This window comes from Mobula hypostoma, chromosome 16 (assembly GCF_963921235.1).
Source record: "Mobula hypostoma chromosome 16, sMobHyp1.1, whole genome shotgun sequence".
Lineage (NCBI taxonomy): Eukaryota > Metazoa > Chordata > Chondrichthyes > Myliobatiformes > Myliobatidae > Mobula > Mobula hypostoma.
Window position 1 is genome coordinate 64565135 of NC_086112.1, and position 22316 is coordinate 64587450.

Consider the following 22316-nt stretch of genomic DNA (forward strand, 5'->3'; position numbering starts at 1 on the left):
AGACTGCGATAGAGCTTGTTTGATTCCTATTACCCTAGTTCTGTGCACATGTGTGTTCTATCATTGCTAACCTGTTGCATTTATATCCTTACGATTAGAGTACTGTGTTACTTATTTCTTTAATAAAACTTTATTAGTTCTGTTAAACCAGACTCCAACTAGGTGGTCCATTTCTGCTGGTTTGGCAACCCAGTTATGGGGTACGTAACAATGGTTATTGGCACCCAATACTCACTCTTCATGAAACCTGAATTCTTGTATTTCCAGCCTTTTTTCAGACTCAATCATGTCTTCCCTTTTGAAGAACATGTGCTGTTATGTTTTCTTATTCCTCACTGAGTCAGTGTTGTTTTGTAACTTCAAAACATTGAACTAATTCAAAGGAAGACACATGATCCAGGGATACTGGTATAACTTAGAGTTTACTTTAAGTGAGAGACACATATATCACGTGGTAGTGTGATGACGTATGCAATTAATGCATTTATGCATATAACCTGAAATGAATTATTGAAATGAACAAGAATACTTTATCATACAACATATTGTTATATTTACCCAAATGTTATTGAAATATTGAATGGGCAACACCCCCATTTTGTTCCATCCTCCTGGCCATTAATGTAAATAGTAAACAACTGAGTGCCAAGAATCGACCCCAGGAGTACTCCATTGGTTATGTTATTACAGTCTGAGAACGACCAATTTATTCCAACTGTCTACACCAACCCACTTCCTCCAGTATCCTGGGCTCTTCCCTTGAGTGTTGTCAAATGCCTTTCGGAAATCCAAATCTATATCTATAGGCTGTGCTCTGTCTACTGCCCCTGTCACATTCCCAGAGAAGTAGAGTGTATAAAGTTGTCAGATGTGGGTTTCTGTTCAATGTGTCATGTTAGCTTGATTTTATTATATTCAGCCCGTAGGATCATTGGGGACCCAAGCATCCCAGTCACAATCTATTCCAGCTGCTGGCAGCAACAACAACAAAAGCATCTGGAATTTGCACCCTGGTCTGCTTCTAGTTTCCCACACCATTTCAGTTCCTTTACAGTTTTCTCAATAATATCATCAATTTGCAAAACACAAAATGAGATCATATTGTGATCATGCCCATATTCAAACAAACAAGTAACAATAGGATTTCTTTCCTCAGGAAGTTTAACAAATGCCAGTTCTGAGTAGGCACTTTTATCAGGGAAAAAGACCCAAGGATTTGTCCAGGTAAGAGGGCCACCAGAATAAGTAGAAAGGTAAATTCCTAAATGTGTATGCTGGCTGGAGTTTGTGATGTGTGAGAACAATATAATGTCAAAATTTGAAGCATCACCTCCCTTTTGATTGTGATGCGTTTTAAGGTCGGGATAGTTTCGGACATATGAAATGTCTGAGGCAGGAAAACTGATGATACTGCCATGGCAACCTCCTGAACATTCAACGAGCTCTGGCACCGGTTTCCCTTTTGTGAATGTCTTTCCACCATCAGTACTGAAGGCTTCCACCCGATGCTGATTGTTATCTGCTTTATTGTTCCGAGCATTGCAATATATTAAAGCCTGCTCACTGGATACATTGCCTTGATCCAATGACACCACCTGACATTCCCCACACTCCTGCCCATATATATATTTGCCAATTTGCCAGGAATCCCCACCATCATCACTGTAGAAAGTGAGAGCCCGTACCCTGATGGTATCATTGGAATCTATCACATGAGCATTGGCAGGGATAACAAGACGGCCACTCTTTAGCTGTATGCCGTGGCCTGGACCCAGAGCAAATGTTGCCCACGTATTGATGGTGACACCTAAGTAAGACTCTGTTAGATCTATAGTGTCATTCCACCTCTGTCCATTGTCGACACTGGTAACATAACAAAGTCGTGCAGCGTTCTTTCTACTTTGGATTTGATCTTGCTCTGACTTTGATTGATCGACTGCAATGAAGAAGAGAAAGACCGTCTTCTTTTTTTCCTCATAGACGGGACAAGGATTCATGGATCGGTGCTTCTTTAGTCGTGCAGTGTTCATAGGTGTTGCATGATCCCACTGAGAAAATGACACCAAGACAGAGTCAGGTAGAATAGAATTATAGCAATTTTAACATTCAAAAATTCATGGGTATTTTCCATTCATTTAAATGACATAAATACGGAACAATGAGAGCCAGTTGACCCATTTAGCTCAGCCGTGTGTGTCCTTCTGATCCCCCTTTAAATGAACTGACTTTAGAATGGCCGTAGTTTTTGTTTGCCAGCACTTCCTACAATCCACTACAGACATTAATCACGACAAAAAGACAGTTCTGATTTCAGAAAGGATTTTACCTTTAACAATTTATAACCAGCATGATCGATCTGCAGTGATAATTTAACTTCAAGCAATCTTTTGCATTGACCTTCCATATTCCAGCTGTTTAAGTCTGCATGATCTGTCTCCTCTTAAAAGATTAATTGCTTTATATTAATCCATCCCCAAGTTTCAAATGTCTTGAACCCAAGTCACGTTTAATCCTTTTGCTGTATATCATTCAGTGCCTGGGAACTTCCTCAGCGTCCCAGGACAAACAAACATCAAAGTCTAAAAATGCACCCAGTTATCATCATACTCCAGTTTCTGGCTTTGTGTCCAAACACCAGCTTTCTCACATTCCTTCAGCCCTGATAACAAAACCAACATCTGCTGCCCTTCCTTAATTGCTCAGGAGAGGGTGACAGTGAACAATTTTCTTGAAGGTTGAAGATTTCTCAATATTGTTCTAATGGTTTAGCTTTAATAAGTTTTCAGATACTTTTGGAAGCAGTACTGAGGAGTAGGAGTATGGCATTCAGTTCCTCAGTTGACACGACCAGTTACTGAGATTAAGTAGACAGCAAGTACAACAGCCACTGTAGAGATAGTAGACCCAGTACCAAAAGGTGTCTCGTCTGAAATAAAATCAGGTTCCACACACCCAGACCTCTGTAAAAAAAATCTGTATCTGACATCCCTCCCCAATTAACAACTCAAAAGATGACCTTCAAACAAAACTGGGAATAAATGGAGATGGAGCGTCTTTTAGGATGGAGCAAATTGTGAATGAAAGGGAAAGTCTGTGAGAGGTGGAAGACTGAAGACATTAACTGACAAAAGGGGTGAAATGCAAGATGAAAGGAAGCACCATTAAGGAGACTGTGGTTATTCCACATTTATCTGCAAATTTAGGGATCTTTCCTGGAAGTACGTCTTCTGCAGACTACCTGCTCTTTAAATAACAACATCTTCCACCTGAAACATTACAACTACTTCTTTTATAAATTAATATTAAACCTTAAAATGTATGAAGATTTTACAATATCAAGAATTATTACTGCATAGTTAATTCAGAGTAGTCATTTAAGATGTTTGTTTTCCCATCCACCCCTCGCTCCATATGGTCATAAGTGGAGAAATGAATTGATGATTTCACTATGCAGTAGTTAAATTCATTCACAACAATGCAGAAGAGAAAACATCTTATCCCAGCATGCAGCAAGACATGGATAAAAGCTAGGTGTAGGCTAATAAATACCAAGTAATGTTTATGCCACTTGAGTAACAATGATGGGTAAAGATCATTACCAAGAGAGAACATAAGAAATAGAAGCAGAAGTACGCCATCCGGCCCATCGAGCCTGCCCTGCTATTCAATAAGATCATGGGAAACACCCTTTCCTTGTCATTCAATCACCAGCTCATCCTGAGGAGGAATAACCATTGACCAGAAATTCATTCAGACCAGCCATTCAAATGCTGTTGCTGATCTGACTGGTAATGTGCCAACTCACCTCATGACTCCCCAAATCACAGGTCAAGAAAGTGACTACATACTCTTACTATAGTTTGAACAGCATTAGAACATCATTCACTGCAAAGCAGCTTCCCTAACCCTCTGACTTCCAGCCTATATCATTTGACCGTTTTGTCAGCACCTCCCAAACCCAACATCAACTAAAATTACAAAGGTTGCAGCTGAAGGAAATGCCACCGGTTCTCCCCCCGCCCCCCCCCCCCCGCCCCACCACCAAGTCTCAGACCACCAGAGGTGGGAATATATTGTCATTCCTTCATTAGTGGCTAATTCCTGGAAAATTCTGTGGAGAACCTTCACCAAAGAGGTTGCAATACTTCATGAAAATAATTCCTAGCATGTTCCAATGAGTAATTATGGAGAGAAACAAAAGGAAGATCTTGCCAGTTACACCCACAGTCAAACAGTCAAGACACATGAAGTGGAAGTTAATGCTAACTGGGAAAAGCTGAGATTTTTTTCTTAGTATTGTAGTGCCAGCAGCTTCCAAGTCTAAAGCCTGAGACAGGAAGGAAACTGCCTCCTGCAAGTGGACAATAGACAGGGTAGATGAATTCAATTGTAGAAGTCTTATCTCTCCCAAAATAAGGAAGAGTATCTTCCTCTGCATATCCTCTGCAGTGAGGACAATTCACAAGCTATGTTTAAGATTGACATGTGGTACATATGAACACTTTACAAAGAAAGTAATTTTGAGTGAGTTGCGGAGTAATACACACAGTCACTGTAACCGAATCAACATACACAAGATGCTAGTTGAAACCATACTGGTGTTAACAGTTTGTTCAGTTTGGTTGTATTTTTAAGTATAGTCACATTTGCTTCATCAGCATTTGCTTACTTGCTCAGATTTCTACTTCTAGTTTACCTGAAAATCTTTTGAAGATTTATCATATTCGCCGCGTTGCAGGTACAACACGTCAGCACTTTCATCTTTGTGGCCGCATCTGCTCTCCGCAAAGGCCAGAAGTATGTTTGAGTCTGGAATGTGGAGCAGTGCAGGAATTCGAAATCCACCCTTTTTCTTGAACAGATCACTTTTGCGCAAAGAATCTGAAGAACCCATCTTGGTAGAAAAGTAGAACATTTTGTAGTTATATAAAACGTACCAACTCCTCTGCTGAAGGAGAAAGTTACTCAACATTACTTCTGAATCTTGGTTTTAAACTGTACACACTGAATAAGAGAGGAGACCAGGCATTTGGCCTATCTAGATCATAGCAGCGCTATTAAGAGCAATTCAGCTTGTCCCCTGCCCTGCCCTCCTCCACACACTAAGGAATTCTTCCCTTTTAGTTATTTGAATAGTTTGAATTTTCCTTGTCTTTTTCCATGTCCAAAGTAACTATGTCAAATCTGACCAGAGGATTTGACCTTTTAATCCTTTCTCTCAAAGAGCCAATTGCAATGAAGAGTATTGATTTAATGCCAAACCAATAAATAACTTCTTTTGGATCAACACTGAGTTTTTTGTTTAATGATTAGCAGTCATCAAATTAGTTTGTGCATTCACATTTCTAAATAAGAGGCTGTGGGTTGAATGTTCAGACTATCAACACTTCAGCACACCACTGAGGGAATGCTACAGTGTCAGAGGTGCTCTCTCCTTGCTTGTTGATCTGCTGAATATTAATGTCTTAGGAGATGACAATAAAGAAGATGATGCAGAATCTTCCACATTCTTAATAATGACAGAGACTCTGGTCATCTTCAAATGACTCACCATCTTCAATGTCACCCTCAGCAGAACTCAAGAGGCTTATCAAGGAGGTCTGGAAAAAGCAAGGCCAGCTGTATGTGGTATGAAAACACAAATTAGTAGCAGCATCAGACCAGTTGGGCTGTTTTGTGTTGTCAGTGGACATCTATACTCGTGTTAGGAAAACCTTCACATCCCAGAAATTCCCCTGCTGAATCTCCTTTGGAATACTTGTATTGCTACTAAATGCTTCTTAAATAAGGATACTAAAACTGTTTGATGCATGGCCTCATCCTGTACAACTATTTAAAAAAGCCTGCTTTTTGAACCCCAATCCCCTACAACATTGGCTAAAATATAATTTTCCATCTGAGCTACTATTTGCACCTTCCTGTTAGCTTTTTGTGATGTACTGAAACACCCAGACCCTCTCAACTTCACTCATCCACCATCCCTCTGCATTTCATAATAATCCATCCTTTGATTGTTCACACTTCCCACATTTATCCACACCACCTCTTCTCCCAGCCACTCAATCTATCCTTTTTTTAGATCCTCAAAGTCCTCATCACCAAATGGCGCCTCCACTTATTTCCAGGTCATTGGCAAGCTTGGAACTTCACATTTTGTTCCATCTTCCGGGTCATTAATCTAAATAGTAATCAACTGAGAGTAAAGAAGCGATCCCAGTAGTATTCAATTGGCTGGGTCTTTCCAGCCCGTACTATCCACACTAACACACTTCCTCCGTATCATGGTCCCTTCTGGCAATCCCCCACCTTGCCATTTGCCTCAAGATTTGGGCCTTGATCACCTCACTTAGATTCCAAGTACCACTAACTACACGCACTGCTTTCCATCAAACTGCAGGATAAAAACCCTGTGACCACAGCAGGAAGCACAGACAGATAGGAAGCCGCCAGTTCGTTGGTCGACTCTTGTGAGAGTAAACCTTGTTTCCTATTCCTGAGAACTGTTAGTTCTAAGCTTCGCATCGTCTCCTGGATATCGGCTCCCCGTTCGCGGTGGTGCTACGCCTAACGACTCTGCCTCAGCATCTGTGTCCTGCACTTGGGTTCGTCCCCAGCCACGTCCTTGCAACACTCCGATTTTGGGGCTTACCTACTGTATATACAACTTTCTATAAACCAGTAAGACCCCGGCATTGCATCAGATACACAACATTCACAAAAAATCCCGATGCCTCTTGTCCAGTCTGCCAGTTTCTCTTCAGTGCTTCTCTCATTCACAGGCACCCTTCCTTCCGAACGAAAGTGAAGGACCACCGGCAGTTGAAAAAATTGGTTGGGATTTGTGGAGATTGTGCAGAAAGTAGAGGGTGGAAGAGGGAAAGTGACAGGAAGTGTCCAGGGTATTGGGATGGGAGAACAGACTGGTACCGCTTTGTGCTCTAAGAGACGGGGGTCGCTAAGGCTGAGCCTGAGAACCGCTGCTCAGTGCCGCTGGTCGCGGGCACCTCAGAAGCGGCGGGGCATCCACTGACAGAGACGAGGATGGGACAGCGCATTCCACCCCTCGGTTCACCAGCCATCTCTGGATTCGCTCTCACTGTCTCCGGAGGCAGCAGGAGGAGCTGCACCATTCGCCCCATCTCTGACCGTCGGTCACTTACCCTGGGTGGGTAACTGTCTCCAGGTCCAAAACTCTGCCGTCCATCTCAGCCGCTGAGAAATACAGTCACCACCAGTGTAAATTTCCTCTCTTTATATAGTGAGACCACCGTCACCGCCCCGGATCCAAGCTGCTTCTGCCAACAACACTCCTCTGCGACACTGAGCTGTTTACTAGAAATTCACTGAACTGTGAATTCCGAGAAAGATGCATTGGCGAGAAAGAGATGCGGCTGTTTAGCTGTTTGCCAAGATTTATTTCCTCCTTTGGTCCGCCGCCTTCATCGCAAATGGTTTACTTTACCACACACACACACAACGCTGGAAGAACCCAGCAGGTCAGGCAGCATCCGCAGAGGGAAATAAACAGTTAATGTTTCAGGCCGAGACCCTTCACCAGGACCCAAAAGGGAGAGTGTAGACTTTCGAAAATAAAACAAAGTCAGGCGTTTTATGTGTTATGGTTTTTCTGAAACATTTTTTACTGAACACTCAAGCACTAAAACACCTTACGTAATTACTACAGAACGTCAGACCAGCCATGAAAGTGAACCCCAACTCAATGTCGGTTGGTGTGAATTACGTACGTTTCCACCAGTTACGTTACCCTACACAGGCCCAGCCCAGAATTCACTAAACCCGGCATTGTGAGCCTGTCCATAGCTTAGACCAGGACCCCTGTAAGCCTTGGAAATGGCATTCAGGATACATCGGAAGTCTTTGTTAGCGTGTGCTGTGATGGAGGCATCATCCGCATACAGAAGCTCCATGATAGTGTTGGTCCTGACCTTGTTCTTGGCCTTGAACTGGGCCACTAACTCTGCCACCTAACAGCACCTTCTGTCCTCATTTGGATAAAACTTTCAACAGGAATATCCAGAGGGTATTGGAGAATACTGGGGTCTGTTTAAATCTTCAAAAACATCCTTGGGTAGAAGTCCAGCATAGATCAGGATTGGTCTGATAATAATGACATGGAGACAGGTTTGTTCTGTCTCCAGGAAAAGGAAAGCCTTTTGTGCCTGGCAGAATGACATTGACAGCAAGGCCAAAAGAGAGGCCTAATCCCAAGCCGAGGCAAATGTCCAACTCGGTGAAAGAGCTAAAGAATTCTTGATAGACTGGAAATCCAGAGCCTGGCAGATTCTGGTAATATGAGAGGCTTCCGCAGTGCCACCAAATCAGACTATAGCCCTTGTTACTGCAGATTAAATCCCCCGTGGAAAGGGCAGGAAGAAATTGCTAAAGGATCGGCAGGATATCAACGATCGATGGAGGGGGCACTTTCAGGAACTGCGGCTGCACTGTTGAACCGGAGGTTACTAACCAAGTCCTCCAGAGACCTGTGAGAGAAGATATGGGGGAACCTCCCAGTGTGAAAGAGGACCGTAATGCTAATGGGAGACTGAAATGAACAATGCCACTGGTTCTGACGGGGTCCCAGCAGAGATCCTTAAGGAAGGGGATCTGCCACTCCTGCATCTTGCTCCTGATGGTCTGAGCAAAAGGAGCAACTGCCCTCAGACCTCAGGGATGCTCCAATAGTGACCATACTCTAGAAAGGAGATGAGGCAGCTCATGGCTATTACAGAGGCATCTCCCTCCTGTCAGCAACAGGCTAAGTGTTTGCACGTATCCTTGTCAACCGGCTTCTTCCTCTGTCTCAAGAAGTACTCTCTGAATCACAGTGTGCTTTCTGCCCAACTAGAGGTACCGCAGATATGATCTTCACAACACACCAGTTACAGGAAATAAGCTGTGAACAAAGGCAACCCTTGTACTTGGCTTTCATACACATGACAAAGGCATTTGATGCAGTATACCTGTACCACCAAGCACTGTGGTGTATACTATTGAAACATGGCTCTCCTGGAAAGTACTGATGAATAATGAGACGTGTTAGCCACAGGGCTCAGCACAGTGGAGCTGAATCTGAACCCTTCACTGTAAGCACAGGAGTTAAACAGGGCTGCATCATTGCACCCACCCTGTCAGCCATCTTTATTGCTGTGATCCTTCACCTCATTGGCCAAGACCTGCCAAAGAGAATCCCAGTCATTTATAGAATGGGCAATAGACATAGAGTTGTCCAGCATAGAAACAGGTACCAACCTTTATGCATATCTGCACTAATCTCACTTGCCTGTGTTAATTCCATACCCTGCTATATCCTGCTTATTCAAGTGCCTTTCAAGATCCCTTTAAATGTTACCACTCCTGCCTCCACCACCCCCTCTGGCAGCTCATTGCAGCTACTCTTTGTGTTAAACATTTACCCTTCATTTCCTATCCTCCTGCTCACATAGAAACATAGAAAACCTACAGCACAACACAGGCCCTTCGGCCCACAAAGTTGTGCCAGACATGTCCCTACCTTAGAAATTACTAGGCTTACCTATAGCCCTCTATTTTACTAAGCTCCGTGTACCCATCTAAAGGTCTCTCAAAAGACCCTATCATATCCGCCTCCACCACCGTTGCTGGCAGCCCATTCCACGCACTCACCACTGAATAAAAAACTTACCCCTGACATCTCCTCTGTACCTATTCCCCAGCACCTTAAACCTGTGTCCTCTTGTGGCAACCATTTTAGCCCTGGGAAAAAGTCTCTGACTATCCACACGATCAATGCCTATCATCTTATACACTTTTATCAGGTCACCTCTCATCCTCCATCACTCCAAGGAGAAAAGGCTGAGTTCACTCAACTTATTCTCATAAGGCATGCTCCCCAATCCAGGCAACATCCTTGTAAATCTCCTCTGCACCCTTTCTATGGCTTCCACATCCTTCCTGTAGTGAGGCGACCAGAACTGAGCACAGTACTCCAAGTGGGGTCTGACCAGGGTCCTATATAGCTGCAATATTACCTCTCGGCTCTTAAACTCAATTCCACAATTGATGAAGGCCAATACACCATGTGCCTTCTTAACCACAGGGTCAATCTGCGCAGCTACTTTGAGCATTCTATGGACTCAGACCTTAAGATCCCTCTGATCCTCCACACTGCCAAGAGTCTTACCATTAATACTATATTCTGCCATCATATTTGACCTATCAAAATGAACAGCTTCACACTTCTCTGGGTTGAACTCCATCTGCCAATTCTCAGCCCAGTTTTGCTGTAACCTTTGACAGCCCTCCACACTATCCACAGCATCTCCAACCTTTGTGTCATCAGCATACTAACCCATCAATTCATTTCCTATCCAGGTCATTTATAAAAAGCACAAAGAGTAAGGGTCCCAGAACAGATCCCCGAGGCACTCCACTGGTGAGCGCCCTCCATGCAGAATATGACCCATCTACAACCACTCTTTGCCTTCTGTGGGCAAGCCAGTTTTGGAACCACAAAGCAATGTCTCCTTGGATCCCATGCCTCCTTACTTTCTCAATAAGCCTGGCATGGGGTACCTTATCAAATGCCTTGCTGAAATCCATATACACTACATCTACTGCTCTTCCTTCATCACTGCATTTAGACACATCCTCAAAAAATTCAGTCAGGCTTGTAAGGTACGACCTGCCCTTGACAAAGCTATGCTGACTGTTCCTAGTCATATTATACCTCTCCAAATGTTCATAACTCCTGCCTCTCAGGATCTTCTCCATCAACTTACAAATTACTGAGGCAAGACTCACTAGTCTATAATTTCCTGGGCTAACTCTACTCCCTTCTTGAATAAAGGAACAACATCTGCAACCCTCCATGTCACAGGCAGGTGCTGGGAACGGACCCAAATGCAAGACACAGACACTGAAGTACATGGAACAGCGCTTGACTAGAGTAGGGACGTGACAGGATTCAGGCAAGGAGCAGGGACAAGAACACAGACTTGGGCTAGGGAAAGCGGGACCAGGACTAGGAACCAGGGACTAGGAGACAAGGCTTGGACTCAGAGCCCGAGACCGGACAAGGACCCAGAACCTGGGTCTTGCCTCAGGCTCAGACCCCAGAACCAGGCAAGGATATGACATGGCTTCAGGACAGGACGTGGCTGGGGTCTCGAGGCCTGAGCTTGGAGACAGGCTGGGTTCTTAGCTCTTGCAGCTTGAGGCTGAGGTCTTGGTTCTTGAGCTTGGCCGCGGGATCCTCGAGGCTTGGGGTCTTGGGTCTTGAGCTTGGCCGCAGGATCCTCGAGGCTTGGGGTCTTGGGTCTTGAGCTTGGCCGCGGCATCCTCGAGGCTTGGGGTCTTGGGTCTTGAGCTTGGCCGCGGGTTCCTCGAGGCTTGAGGTCTTGGAGCTCAGAGACAGACTGGGAACCGAATATCAACATAGAGCCGGGACTTATCCTTCAACGAGCCGGGACTCATCTTTAACACAACACTAACAAGAGACAGGACAGAACATAGACATAGAGCCAGGACTTATCCTACGACAAGCCAGGAAACAACTTCATCTCCACACCAAAGTGAGACAGGTCTCTCCATCAGGTAACAGCAGAACAGCCCAACTTACCCAACAGAGGCAAGGAAAAGACAAGACAGGTCCCCCCACAGGGCAACAGCAAAACATCCTGGCTTACCCCACAGAGGCAAGGACAAGAAGAGACAAACACCAAAGAACAACAGACAGTTCCATCTCTGCTCCAGGGTAGCTCCAAGTCTCAGTTCAGCCAGCAACCTCAGCTAGCTACAGAAAAAGCCAGATCCCTACCTAGCTCAGAGTGCCCAGCAGCCACTCAGCTGGCCCAGGAAACAGCTAAATCCATACCAAAAAAACCTGCTCTAACAAGTAGAAACAAGGATCCATGAAGCAGTGGTCCTCCAACCAGGCCAAGAGATCACAAATGGTTTTACTAGCCTTCCATCAGCAGGTTGCTCCAAGGGGGACTAACAAGACAAACCAACAGCCCACAGTCAATCACAAGACTACTTATATTGCAAGCCCAAAGATGGGAATCAGGTGCCTATGATTAATTCAAACAAGGGACAGCTGGAAGACCCGGAGTCCTGAGTCCATGGACCGGACCGTGAACCGAAATGCGGACTTCACAGACCGGACCATGACAATCCAACCCTCCAGAACCTCTCCTGTCCCTATTGATGATTCAAAGATCATCGCCAGAGGCTCGGCAATCTCCTCCCTCGCCTCCCACAGTAGCCTGGGGTACACCTCATCCGGTCTCGGCGACTTATCCAACTTGATGCTTTCCAAAACCTCCAGCATATCCTCTCTCTTAATATTCTCATGCTCATGCTTTTGAGTCTGCTGCAAGTCATCACTACAATCACCAAGATTCTTTTCCATAGTGAATACTGAAGTAAAGTATTCATTAAGTATCTCTGCTATTTCCAGTTTCATACACACTTTCCCACTGTCACACTTGAAGGTCCTATTCGTTTAAGTCTTATCCTCTTGCTCTTCACATACTTGTAGAATGCCTTGGGGTTTTCCTTAATCCTGCCTGTGAGAAGGCCCCTTCTGGCTCTCCTAATTTCCTTCTTAAACTCCGTCCTATTAGCCTTATAATCTTCTAGATCTCGAACATTACCTAGCTCTCTGAACCTTTTCTTTTTGACTAGATTTATTACACCTTTTGTGTACCACAGTTCCTGTACCCTACCATAACTTCCCTGTCTCATTGGAATGTACCTATGCAGGTCTCCACACAAATATCCCCTGAATATTTGCCACATTTCTTCCGTACTTTTCCCTGAGAACATCTGTTTCCAGTTTAAGCCACCGATTTCCTGCCTGATAGCCTCATAACTCCCCTTACTCCAATGAAACGCTTTTCTAACTTGTCTGTTCCTATCTCTCTCCAATGCTATTGTAAAGGTGTTTACTATTTACATTAATGGGCAGGGGGATGAAAAATCAGCCGTTCACTCGCAGCCCTCTTGCTCCGAATCAAAAACCGTTGAAGATTCCCAGCCTGTTTAAACCATTCGCGCTCCACTGCTGACGTCACACGGCTGCGCAGTCTCGCCTCTCACAGCCCGAGCGGGAAAAAAACTCCCTCTGGCGTGGGTGGGGGAAAAGGTGAAGGTGGGGGGCGTGCGCGTGGCTGTGTCCGAGGACGGGAGAAGGAGCGGGATAGGGATTCGGGATCAGCTGGGGAGAAATGGATTCTTGTGAAGGGGACAGTAAAGGGAATGAGGAGATAGTGAGGGGACGGATGAATGAAAACCGAGACAAAGGGAATAAAAGAATAAGAAATGACACTGGAGAGAGCTCTGAAAGTGAGGAAGTTGAGCAAGTTCGGTTGTCATAATTTAGTTTAATGAGAAGGCTCAAGGAAACATGGAGAAAATTAACCCGTTTTTGCTAACAACAACTCTGGCAAATAAGATAGGGGAAATAGTATTTGCAAAAGACCTTAATGATGGCCGTAAGATGTGTGAATGAGGAACAATTTGAGAAAGCACTCAGTCTAAAAGAGATAGGAAAATACAAGGTGGAATACACAGGGAGGGTGGGAGCACGGAATGGTGGTGGATGTAAAGGAGTGATCACGGGGGTACCAAAGAGTATAAATATGGAGGAGTTAAAGAGGAATATCAAAGAAGGTAAAGTAATGAATGTTCAAAGACTGAAAACAACAAAGGAGGGAGAAAAAGGAAAGTGAATCAGTATTGATTGAATTTGAAGAAGAAAGAGTGCCAAGGAAGGTGTTCCTGGGTTTCATGAGTTACCCAGTAAGGGTGCATGTGTCAAAGCCATTGAGGTTCTATAGTTCTCAAAGGTTTGGACACATAGCTAAAAACTGTAAAAGGCAGAGGAGATGTGCTAGATGTGGGGGTGATCGTGAATATGGAAATTGCCGAACAGGAGTGCAACCAAAATGCTACAATTGTGGAGGAGCTCATAATGTTGCATATAGTGAGTGTGAAGTTATGAGACAGAAGAATAAAATTCAAGAAATAAGAGTGATAAGAAAGATCACTTATGCAGAAGCTGTAAGAATGTCAAGAGAACAGAATAATGCTCCTAATGAACAGGGAGCTATAGGGATGCGAGAGATGCAACAAAGAACAAATGACAGGATTTATGTAGACAAATAGGCTCTAGTAACATTCATTGCAGGAGTGATTAATAGTACGGCTGAGGTAAAGTGAAAAAGTGACAAAATTCAGCTGGTGGTCAAAGCAGCAGTGAACCATTTAGGGTTAGTAGGACTGACACGGGAAGAAGTGAGGGAGAACCTCACTAATCAGTCAAGCCAGGAAGTGTCATGGGTTGGTTAGTACTACTTATGGTGATTCTTTTACAATGGAATGCAAGGAGCTTACTGGCCAATAGCCAGGAATTCAAGGACCTTATTAAAGAAATGGTGGTAAAACCGGATGTAGTGTGTGTTCAGGAAACTTGGTGGAAGTCGACTTTAGGCTCTGTGGTATATGAGTATACAATGATAAGGAAGGATAGAAATCTAGGGGAGGAGGGGGTTGTGCTATGTTAATCAGGCAAGGTATACCATATAGGGTGCTAGAAAAAGGAGATGATCAGGAATACATAGTGGTGGAAGTGTGGGAGACGGGAGGGAGTGGTTATAATTAACTACTACAATCCATGTAAAAGGTTGGATTTTGACAGCCTATTAAGGATACGAGGACAAAACAGACATTAAGTAGTGTGGTGTGCAGATTTCAATGCTCACAGCACAATATGGGGGGGGGGGGATCTGATTACAGATTTAAATGGAAAGGTAATTGAAGATTTGATGGAAGAAAGGGATTTGGTGTGTATGAATGATGGTAGAGGAACAAGGATAAACGTAACAACTGGAACTGAGTCAGTATTAGATATTGCATTAGTGTCTAATACCTTGGCTGGAGTTAGTAACTGGGGGGTTTGGATTGCATCAGCAGTAGGCAGTGATCACTACCCAGTTTTATGTTCAGTGGGTGAAAGAGTTGAAGTAAGGCCAGGTGGTGGGATCCCAAAGTGGGTGTTTGGAAAAGCAGATTGGGGTAAGCTCCAGAAGTTGAGTGAAGAAGCATTAACAAGGATTGACATTTCTGGAAATGTAGATGAACTAAACAGTCAGGTGACTTCAGCAATTATCATGGTAGCAGAAGGATCTATACCCAGGAGTAAAAATAGGATGAATAGAAAACTGGTACCATGGTGGACAGAGGAATGTTGTCAGGCTGTAAAAAACAGAAATAGAGCATTCAGGCTAGTTAAAAGAACCCTTATTAGGCAGCATTTGATTCAATATAAGAAGGCACAGGCAGTGGTGAGAAGAACTATACGTCAAGCTAAAAGGGCAAATTGGAGAAGCTTTTGAAAAAAAATAGGAAGAACAGTACCTGTGGGAGAGGTAAGGGGAATGATTAAGAGGATGGGAGGAGATAGAAGGGAATGGGAATATCCAGTATGATATCTGAGGAGGAAACAGCAGTATCCAGTCAGGATAAGGCTGAGATCATGGCCAAGTCATTTGTGCAGATACACAGTTCAGAAAATTGTCTGAAGAAGGGAGAAGGAGAAGGGAAAGAATAATGAGTCAACACCCAGGTGTGTTAAACAGGAGGGAAGGAACAGATGATATAACTGATGATCCATTTACGTTGGCAGAAATAGTGAGAGCTATAAAGAGATCGAGACCAACCTCTCCAGGGAAAGATCGGATATGCTATGTTATGCTAAAAAATCTAGGAGAAGGAGTGTTCTTGAAGTTGCTGCATTTTTATAACAGAGTGTGGGAGGAGGGAAGATTACCAAGTGCATGGAAAGAAACAGTAGTAATTCCAATAAGGAAACCTGGTAAGGATCCATCAAAACCCACTAGCTACAGACCAATAACATTAACATCAAATATATGGAAAGGATGACAACAGAAAGGTTATCGTATGAGCTTGAGAAGAGGGGAATGCTGGCAAGTTATCAGCGTGGTTTTAGGAAGGGAAGGAATTCCATAGACTCATTGATAAGGTTAGAGACTGAAATAAGAAAGGCCCAGGCAAATAAAGAGTCAGTAGTTGCAGTGTTTTTTGACATAGGAAAAGCCTATGATATGATGTGGAAGGAAGGATTGTTAATTAAACTGCACAAGATGGGGGTTGGTGGGAGAGTTTTTAATTGGATAAAATATTTTTTGTTTGGTAGAAAAATTCAAGTTCGGATTTTCTCAGCACACAGTACATAGTGGGAAATGGCACACCTCAAGGTAGTGTGACTAGCCCGTTACTTTTCATCATTATGATCAGTGATGTCTTCACAAAGGTACCAGTGGATATAGGTAGGTCACCGTTTGCGGTTGATGGGGCCTTGTGGAAAACAGGCAGGAAAGTGGAGCATAGAATCAGGAAACTACAAGGAGCAAGTGATGAAGTGATGGAGTGGGGTTATGATTAGGGATATAGATTTTCAGTAGAAAAAACTCAAACTGTATTTTTCACCAGGAAAAGAGTTGAGGTAGGGAAGAAGTTAAGGGTTGAATTAGAAAGGATTGGATCATTTAAATTTCTGGGAGTTATATTTGATTCACAATTAACATGGGCAGACCATATGAGGAAAGTTGAGGAGAAATGTAAAAAAGTAATAAATGTGATGGGATGTTTGACTGGTAGGGAATGGGGAGCAAGTTGTTCAGCATTGAAGAGAATGTATGTGACTTTAGTAAGATCTGTGATGAACTATGGAAATATAGCATATGGTTCAGCAGCTAGGTCTCTTATAAGGAAACTGGATGTGATTCAGGCTCAGGCTTTGAGAGTGTGCAGTGGGGCTTTTAAAACATCACCAGTGTCAGCCCTACAGGTAGAAATGGGAGAAATGCCTTTGGAACTAAGAAGGATGCAGTTGATGGCAAACTACTGGGCTAATTTACTGGGGCACAATGATTCTCACCCTGCAAAAAGAGTGTTGCAGGAGTGCTGGGAAAATGGGAGGTTCCAGAGGGATAACTTTAGTCAAGTAGGGAATGATATTGCTAAAGAATGTGGAGTGTTTGATCTAAGGACAAGTCCTTCAGTAGTTTATCCGGTTGTAGCTCCATGGAAGCTTGTATGGCCTGACGTAGACTGGCATTTGTTAGAGGTAAAAAAGAAAGGAAAATATAAAACTGATTTGGTAAGTGCATTTAACTGTCATGTGATGGAAAAGTATAGTGATTATACTCAGATTTATACGGGTGGTGCTAAGAAACCTGAAACAGGAGTGACAGGGTTTGGGGTGGCTATACCAGCAAAAGAAATTGGAATCAGCAGAAGAACATCTAATAAGTTAGGGGTGTTTACAGTGGAAATGCTGGCAGTGTTGGTTGTGTTGCGATGGGTGGAGAAAGCTAGACAAGTCAAAGCGTTGATATGCTCAGATTCAGCCTCAGTTCTAGCAAGTTTAAGGTCTTTTCACTCAAACAGTCAGCAAGGTGTACTTTATGAAGTCCCTCAGTCAGTCACAAGAATTGTAAATCAGGGAAGTCAGGTAAAATTTCTAGGGGTTCCAGCACATGTAGGGGTGAAGGGGAATGAGAGGGTGGATGAGTTGGCAAAGAGGGCGTTAAAGAAAGAAAATATAGAAACGAACATTAGTATCAGTAAAGCAGAGGTTAAGTGTGTAATCTGGAGGAAAAAAAAACAACTAAATGTGGCAAGAAAGATGGGACAGGGAGGCATTTATATCAAATACAAAAAAGTGTTGCAGGTACTGGGGTAGGTAGTGGATACAGAAGAGAGGAAACTGTGTGGACTAGGTTAAGGCTGGGGCATTGTGCATTAAACAAAACATTGAAAATGATAGGGAAACAGCAGACAAGATTGTGTGAGGAATGTCAGGAAGAGGAGTCAGTAGAGCAGGTAGTTCTGAGTTGAAGGAAGTATGGGATACAGAGAGAGATGATGAGAATTAATCTAAGGGAATTGGGGGTGCAGGAATTTGCATTGAAAGGGTTGCTGGGCATGGGTGAAAAAGCACAGGTCAGGGTATTTTTAGCTTTCTTAAGGGGTACAGGGGTTTTTTATAGAATATGATGGATAAGCAGGAATACGGTACTAGGATGGCCGAAGATGGGAAGATGAAGTGTAGGTTAGGGTATATGTTTATGTGTGTGATTGGGTGAAGGGATTTAGAATGTAAGTTTATCACACACTCTGGAGCAGAAGGTGGTGGTAATGCACTAATAAGCTGGGTGCCAACTGCCATAAAACAAGACGGAGAAGAACAAGAAAACTCCCTTTGCTCTGGAAAATCAGCTGTTCACTTGCAGCCTTCTTGCTCCGAATCAAAAACCATTGAAGACTCCTTGCCTTTTTAAACCTTTTGCGCTCTACTGCCTGACGTCACGTGCCTGCGCAGTCTTGCCTCTCTTCTACCCTGAATAGTAAAAACATCCCTTCGCTCCGAAAATCAGCCATTTACTTGCAGTCTTCTTGCTCTGACCCCTCACAACACCAAACTACATCATTTTTATTCCCCCTTTACAAACTACTTTCTGACAACTCATTGCCTCATCAGTAAATGGTGTTATCGCAAGAAGGAATAGGAATGGAGGTAGTCTGCCCACCATTCGATCTAGTCATGGCTGATCTGTGTTGGCCTCAGCTCCTCTTCTGTTTCAGTTCCCCATAACCCTTGATTCCTCACCTCTATCATATGTATTTCTAGAGATTTAGCCTACACCACCACCCTTTACGGCAATGAATTTCTGAGATTCACTACCCTATGAGAGAAAGAATTTCTATGTGCTTCAGTTTTAAATAACTAACCTTGTATTGTGACGAGAATACACATAAAATTAAGATGTTTGCTGGCCTGGGTTAGCATCAGTGTCATCAGTAAGTGGTCTGCCACCTGCCCTCAGGGGAAGGAGAGATAAGGAACAATGGAGCAGCATCTGGAGATGTGTAATGAAGGGACGGGGGAGAGAGAGCTGTCTGGAGCGGCTTCCCCTTTGAACCCTGAACTGTTTGAAGTGATGGACAGGCGATACCCCAGCAGGGGGATAAAAAGGGACAGGTTCGCTAAGGCAACACACACGCCACCCGAGGTAACGAGACCCTGGAAGCGGTACGCTTCTCACGAGTCGGTGGGAAGTACCAGTCAACGGCCAGGGTGGAAAGGTACGATCAGCGGGAACCTGGTGTGTGTCCGCCCTTGCCTGGGTGCCGGGTTCACTGCAGAGGATCGACCGCATCTGGAGGAGGGGTCACAGTCGGTGACCTCAGGTGACATCACCAAGGACCCGCCCAAAAGCTGCTTGTGAGCCATCTCGCCGGTCTGTGAGTGAAGCCGTGTCTGAATGATCAGTTGTTCCTGTTCTCTCTCTCTCCCCCCACGTTGTCCATCGCCATGGCAACGATTACTGCGAACTGAACTACTAAACTGGACTGAACTTTGAGTCACTTTGAAATTTGGTCATTTACCCCTAGACAACGATAGAGCTTGATTGATGCTGTTATCTTAATTCTGTGCACATGGGTGTTTATCATCGCTGAACTGTTGCATTTATTATCCTTTCGATTACTGTGTTGCTTGTTTCTTTAATAAAACTTTCTTAGTTCTAGTACTCCAGACTCCAACTAAGTGATCCATTTCTGCTGGTTTGGCAACCCAGTTACGGGGTACGTAACAGTACGTACTAATAACTAATCTTGTATGTACAGTACATCCCCTTGTTCATGACTCATACAAGTGAAAACATCTTAACATCTACTATGTTTGACAAAGTCGTGCCTCATTCTTCTAGACTGCAAGGAATGCATACACAATTTGATGAGTCCCTGTTTATAGGAGAAACTTGTCATCCCAGAAGTTTGCCTGGTGAATCTCCTTTGGAATGGCTCTAACATTATTGCATTCCTCTTTAGGTATAGAGATGAAAACTGTGTACTTTCTGTGGACTCATATGTAATAAAGCTATCCTGTTTGTAAACCCTAACCCATTTGAAATAAAGGCCAAAATACAATTTGCCTTTGAAACGTCTGTTAAAACTTCCTGTTAGTTTTTTTTGGGTGATTAATGTACTAGAACACCTAGATCCTTTCAACTTCAGTCATTTGCAATCCTTCTCCATTTACAGTAGATAATAATCCACCATTTGATTCTTCTTACAAAAGTGCGAGACCCACACACATTAATCCGCGTAATAGATTTTGACTCAGCCACTGGATATCATAGTCAGGGAGTACTACAGCCCAGACACAGAAGCTTCTGTCAATCTAGTCAGTGCCGAACTGTTAATCTGCCTAGTCCCATTGACAGGCATCTGGACCGTAGACCTCCATACTCCTCCCAACCGTGTACTTACCCAAACTTCTCTTAAATGAACACACATCCTCACTTCTGCTGACAGCTTATTCCACACTCTCACCACCTTCTGAATGAAGATGTTCCCCCTCACTTTCCCTTAAATATTTCACCTTTCACCCTTAACCTATGACCTCTAGTTCTAATCTCAACCAACCTCTGTGAAAAAAGATTGCTTGTATATACCCTATCATTACCCCTATCTGCAAACCTCTACAAAATATGCCTTCTTTCTCCCACGCTCCAGGGAATCTATTCAACTTTTCCCTATAACTCAAGTCCTCGAGTTTTGACATCATCCTTGTAAATTTTCTCTGCCTCTTTCAATCTTATTGATAACTTTCCTGTAGGTAGATGACCAGAACGGTACACAATACTCCAAATTAACATCACTAGCATTTTGTACAACTTCAACATAACATCCTACCTTCTGTACTCAATACTTTCATTTATGAAAGCCAATGTGCCAAAAGCTCTCTTTACAAGCCTCTCTGTAATGCCACTTTCAAGGAATTATGTATCTGTATTCCCAGATCCTTCTGTTCTACTGCACTGTTCAGTGCCCTACCGTTTACTGTACAAGTCCTATCCTGTTTCTTCTCCCAAAGTGCAACACCTCACACTTGGTCTGCATTAAATTCCATCAGCCATTTTTCAGTCTATTTTTCCAACTGGTCCAGATCCCACTGTAAACTTTGATAGCCTTTCTCACTGCCTTGATGAGCTGTCTACAGCCCACTCCCTCAAACTTAGTGTCAACTGCAAACTTGCTGATTGGTTTTAGCACATTAGCATCCAAATCATTGATTCAGATGACAAACAACAATGGTCCTAGCACCAATGCCTGCAGCACAGTACTAATAGGCTACCAGTCAGATAGATAACCAACCACTACCACTCTCTGGTTCTACCACTAAGCCAATGTTGAATCCAATTTACTACCTCATCCTGAATGCCAAGTGATTGAACCTTCTGGTCCAGCCCCCCATATGGGACTTCGTCAAAGGTTTTGCTAATGTCCATAAATAGCTATCCTTCAGTCTTCCAGCACCTCATCTATGCCTAATGATATTTTAAATACCTCTGACAGGGACCCTGCAATTTCCAGAGCATCCCACAAGCTCTGAGGGTACACATTGTCTATCCTTGGGAACTTAACAACCCCAATTTGCCTCAAGATAGCAAGTACCTTCTCTTTTGCAATCCAGATATGGCCCATGTCCTCACTACTGTTTTGTCTCTCATCTATAAACTTCTCTGTACTTCTTCTGAGTAAATACAGATACAAAAAATCCCTTTCAGCTCTCCCTCATCTCTCTGAGCTCCGTACATAGATGACCAATAAATCTGTAGAAGCCCTTGGGCTTCTCCTTCACCAGTCCTTGAGAAGAGGCTTTGCAACATATCAACAGTGTTTCAGGCTGTAGTAGAGGATATTGGGAACAATTCTGGCCACTTTGTGGCTGCATCCACGTGCCCATGAACACTCTAGAAAAATCCCCATGAATCCTTTTCCAGGGCAATGCAGGCCATTCCCAGGGATGGAGAGGCATTGCTCTTGGCAACCTCTAGACATGTTGGCATCCCACACAGTGCATGGGAAGCTGCTCGATCTGCTGATCTATCCCGGGCCACTGGAGAAAACTATGAGCCAGCACTTCCATTTTCACCTTGCCCAGATGACCAGCATTTTGCTCCTCCAACATCTTAGCTCTCAGCTTGGATGGTTAAACAATTCTCAATCCCCACATAGGACAATTCCGTCAAGGGCAAATTCATCCTGGCACTGGTAAAAATTGGGGAAGTGGGATCTCAGTTGCACATTCCAGCCATTTAGAGTGGCCTTGTAGACTGGAGACAATGTGTGGGTCCTTTCTGTTTTCCCTTTAGATCATCTCTGCCATAATAGGGAGACTTTGGATATTTGTTAGGGAGAATATGTCAAGAGTAGTGTTCTCT

The 22316-nt window shown here is 43.7% G+C and overlaps 1 protein-coding gene across 1 annotated transcript in view; it reads right to left on the reverse strand.

Moving 5' to 3' along the window:
- Positions 1 to 411: 411 nt before the first annotated feature.
- Positions 412 to 22316, reverse strand: part of LOC134357494 (sialidase-4-like) — a 92876-nt gene continuing 70971 nt past the window's right edge. The window contains exons 3-4 of the mRNA XM_063069119.1: positions 4697 to 4894; positions 412 to 2048 (exon numbers count right to left, since the gene is read on the reverse strand). Of these exons, the coding sequence (XP_062925189.1) occupies positions 960 to 2048; positions 4697 to 4894 (1287 nt within the window). The 3' untranslated portion in view covers positions 412 to 959. The remainder of the gene's footprint in view (positions 2049 to 4696; positions 4895 to 22316) is intronic.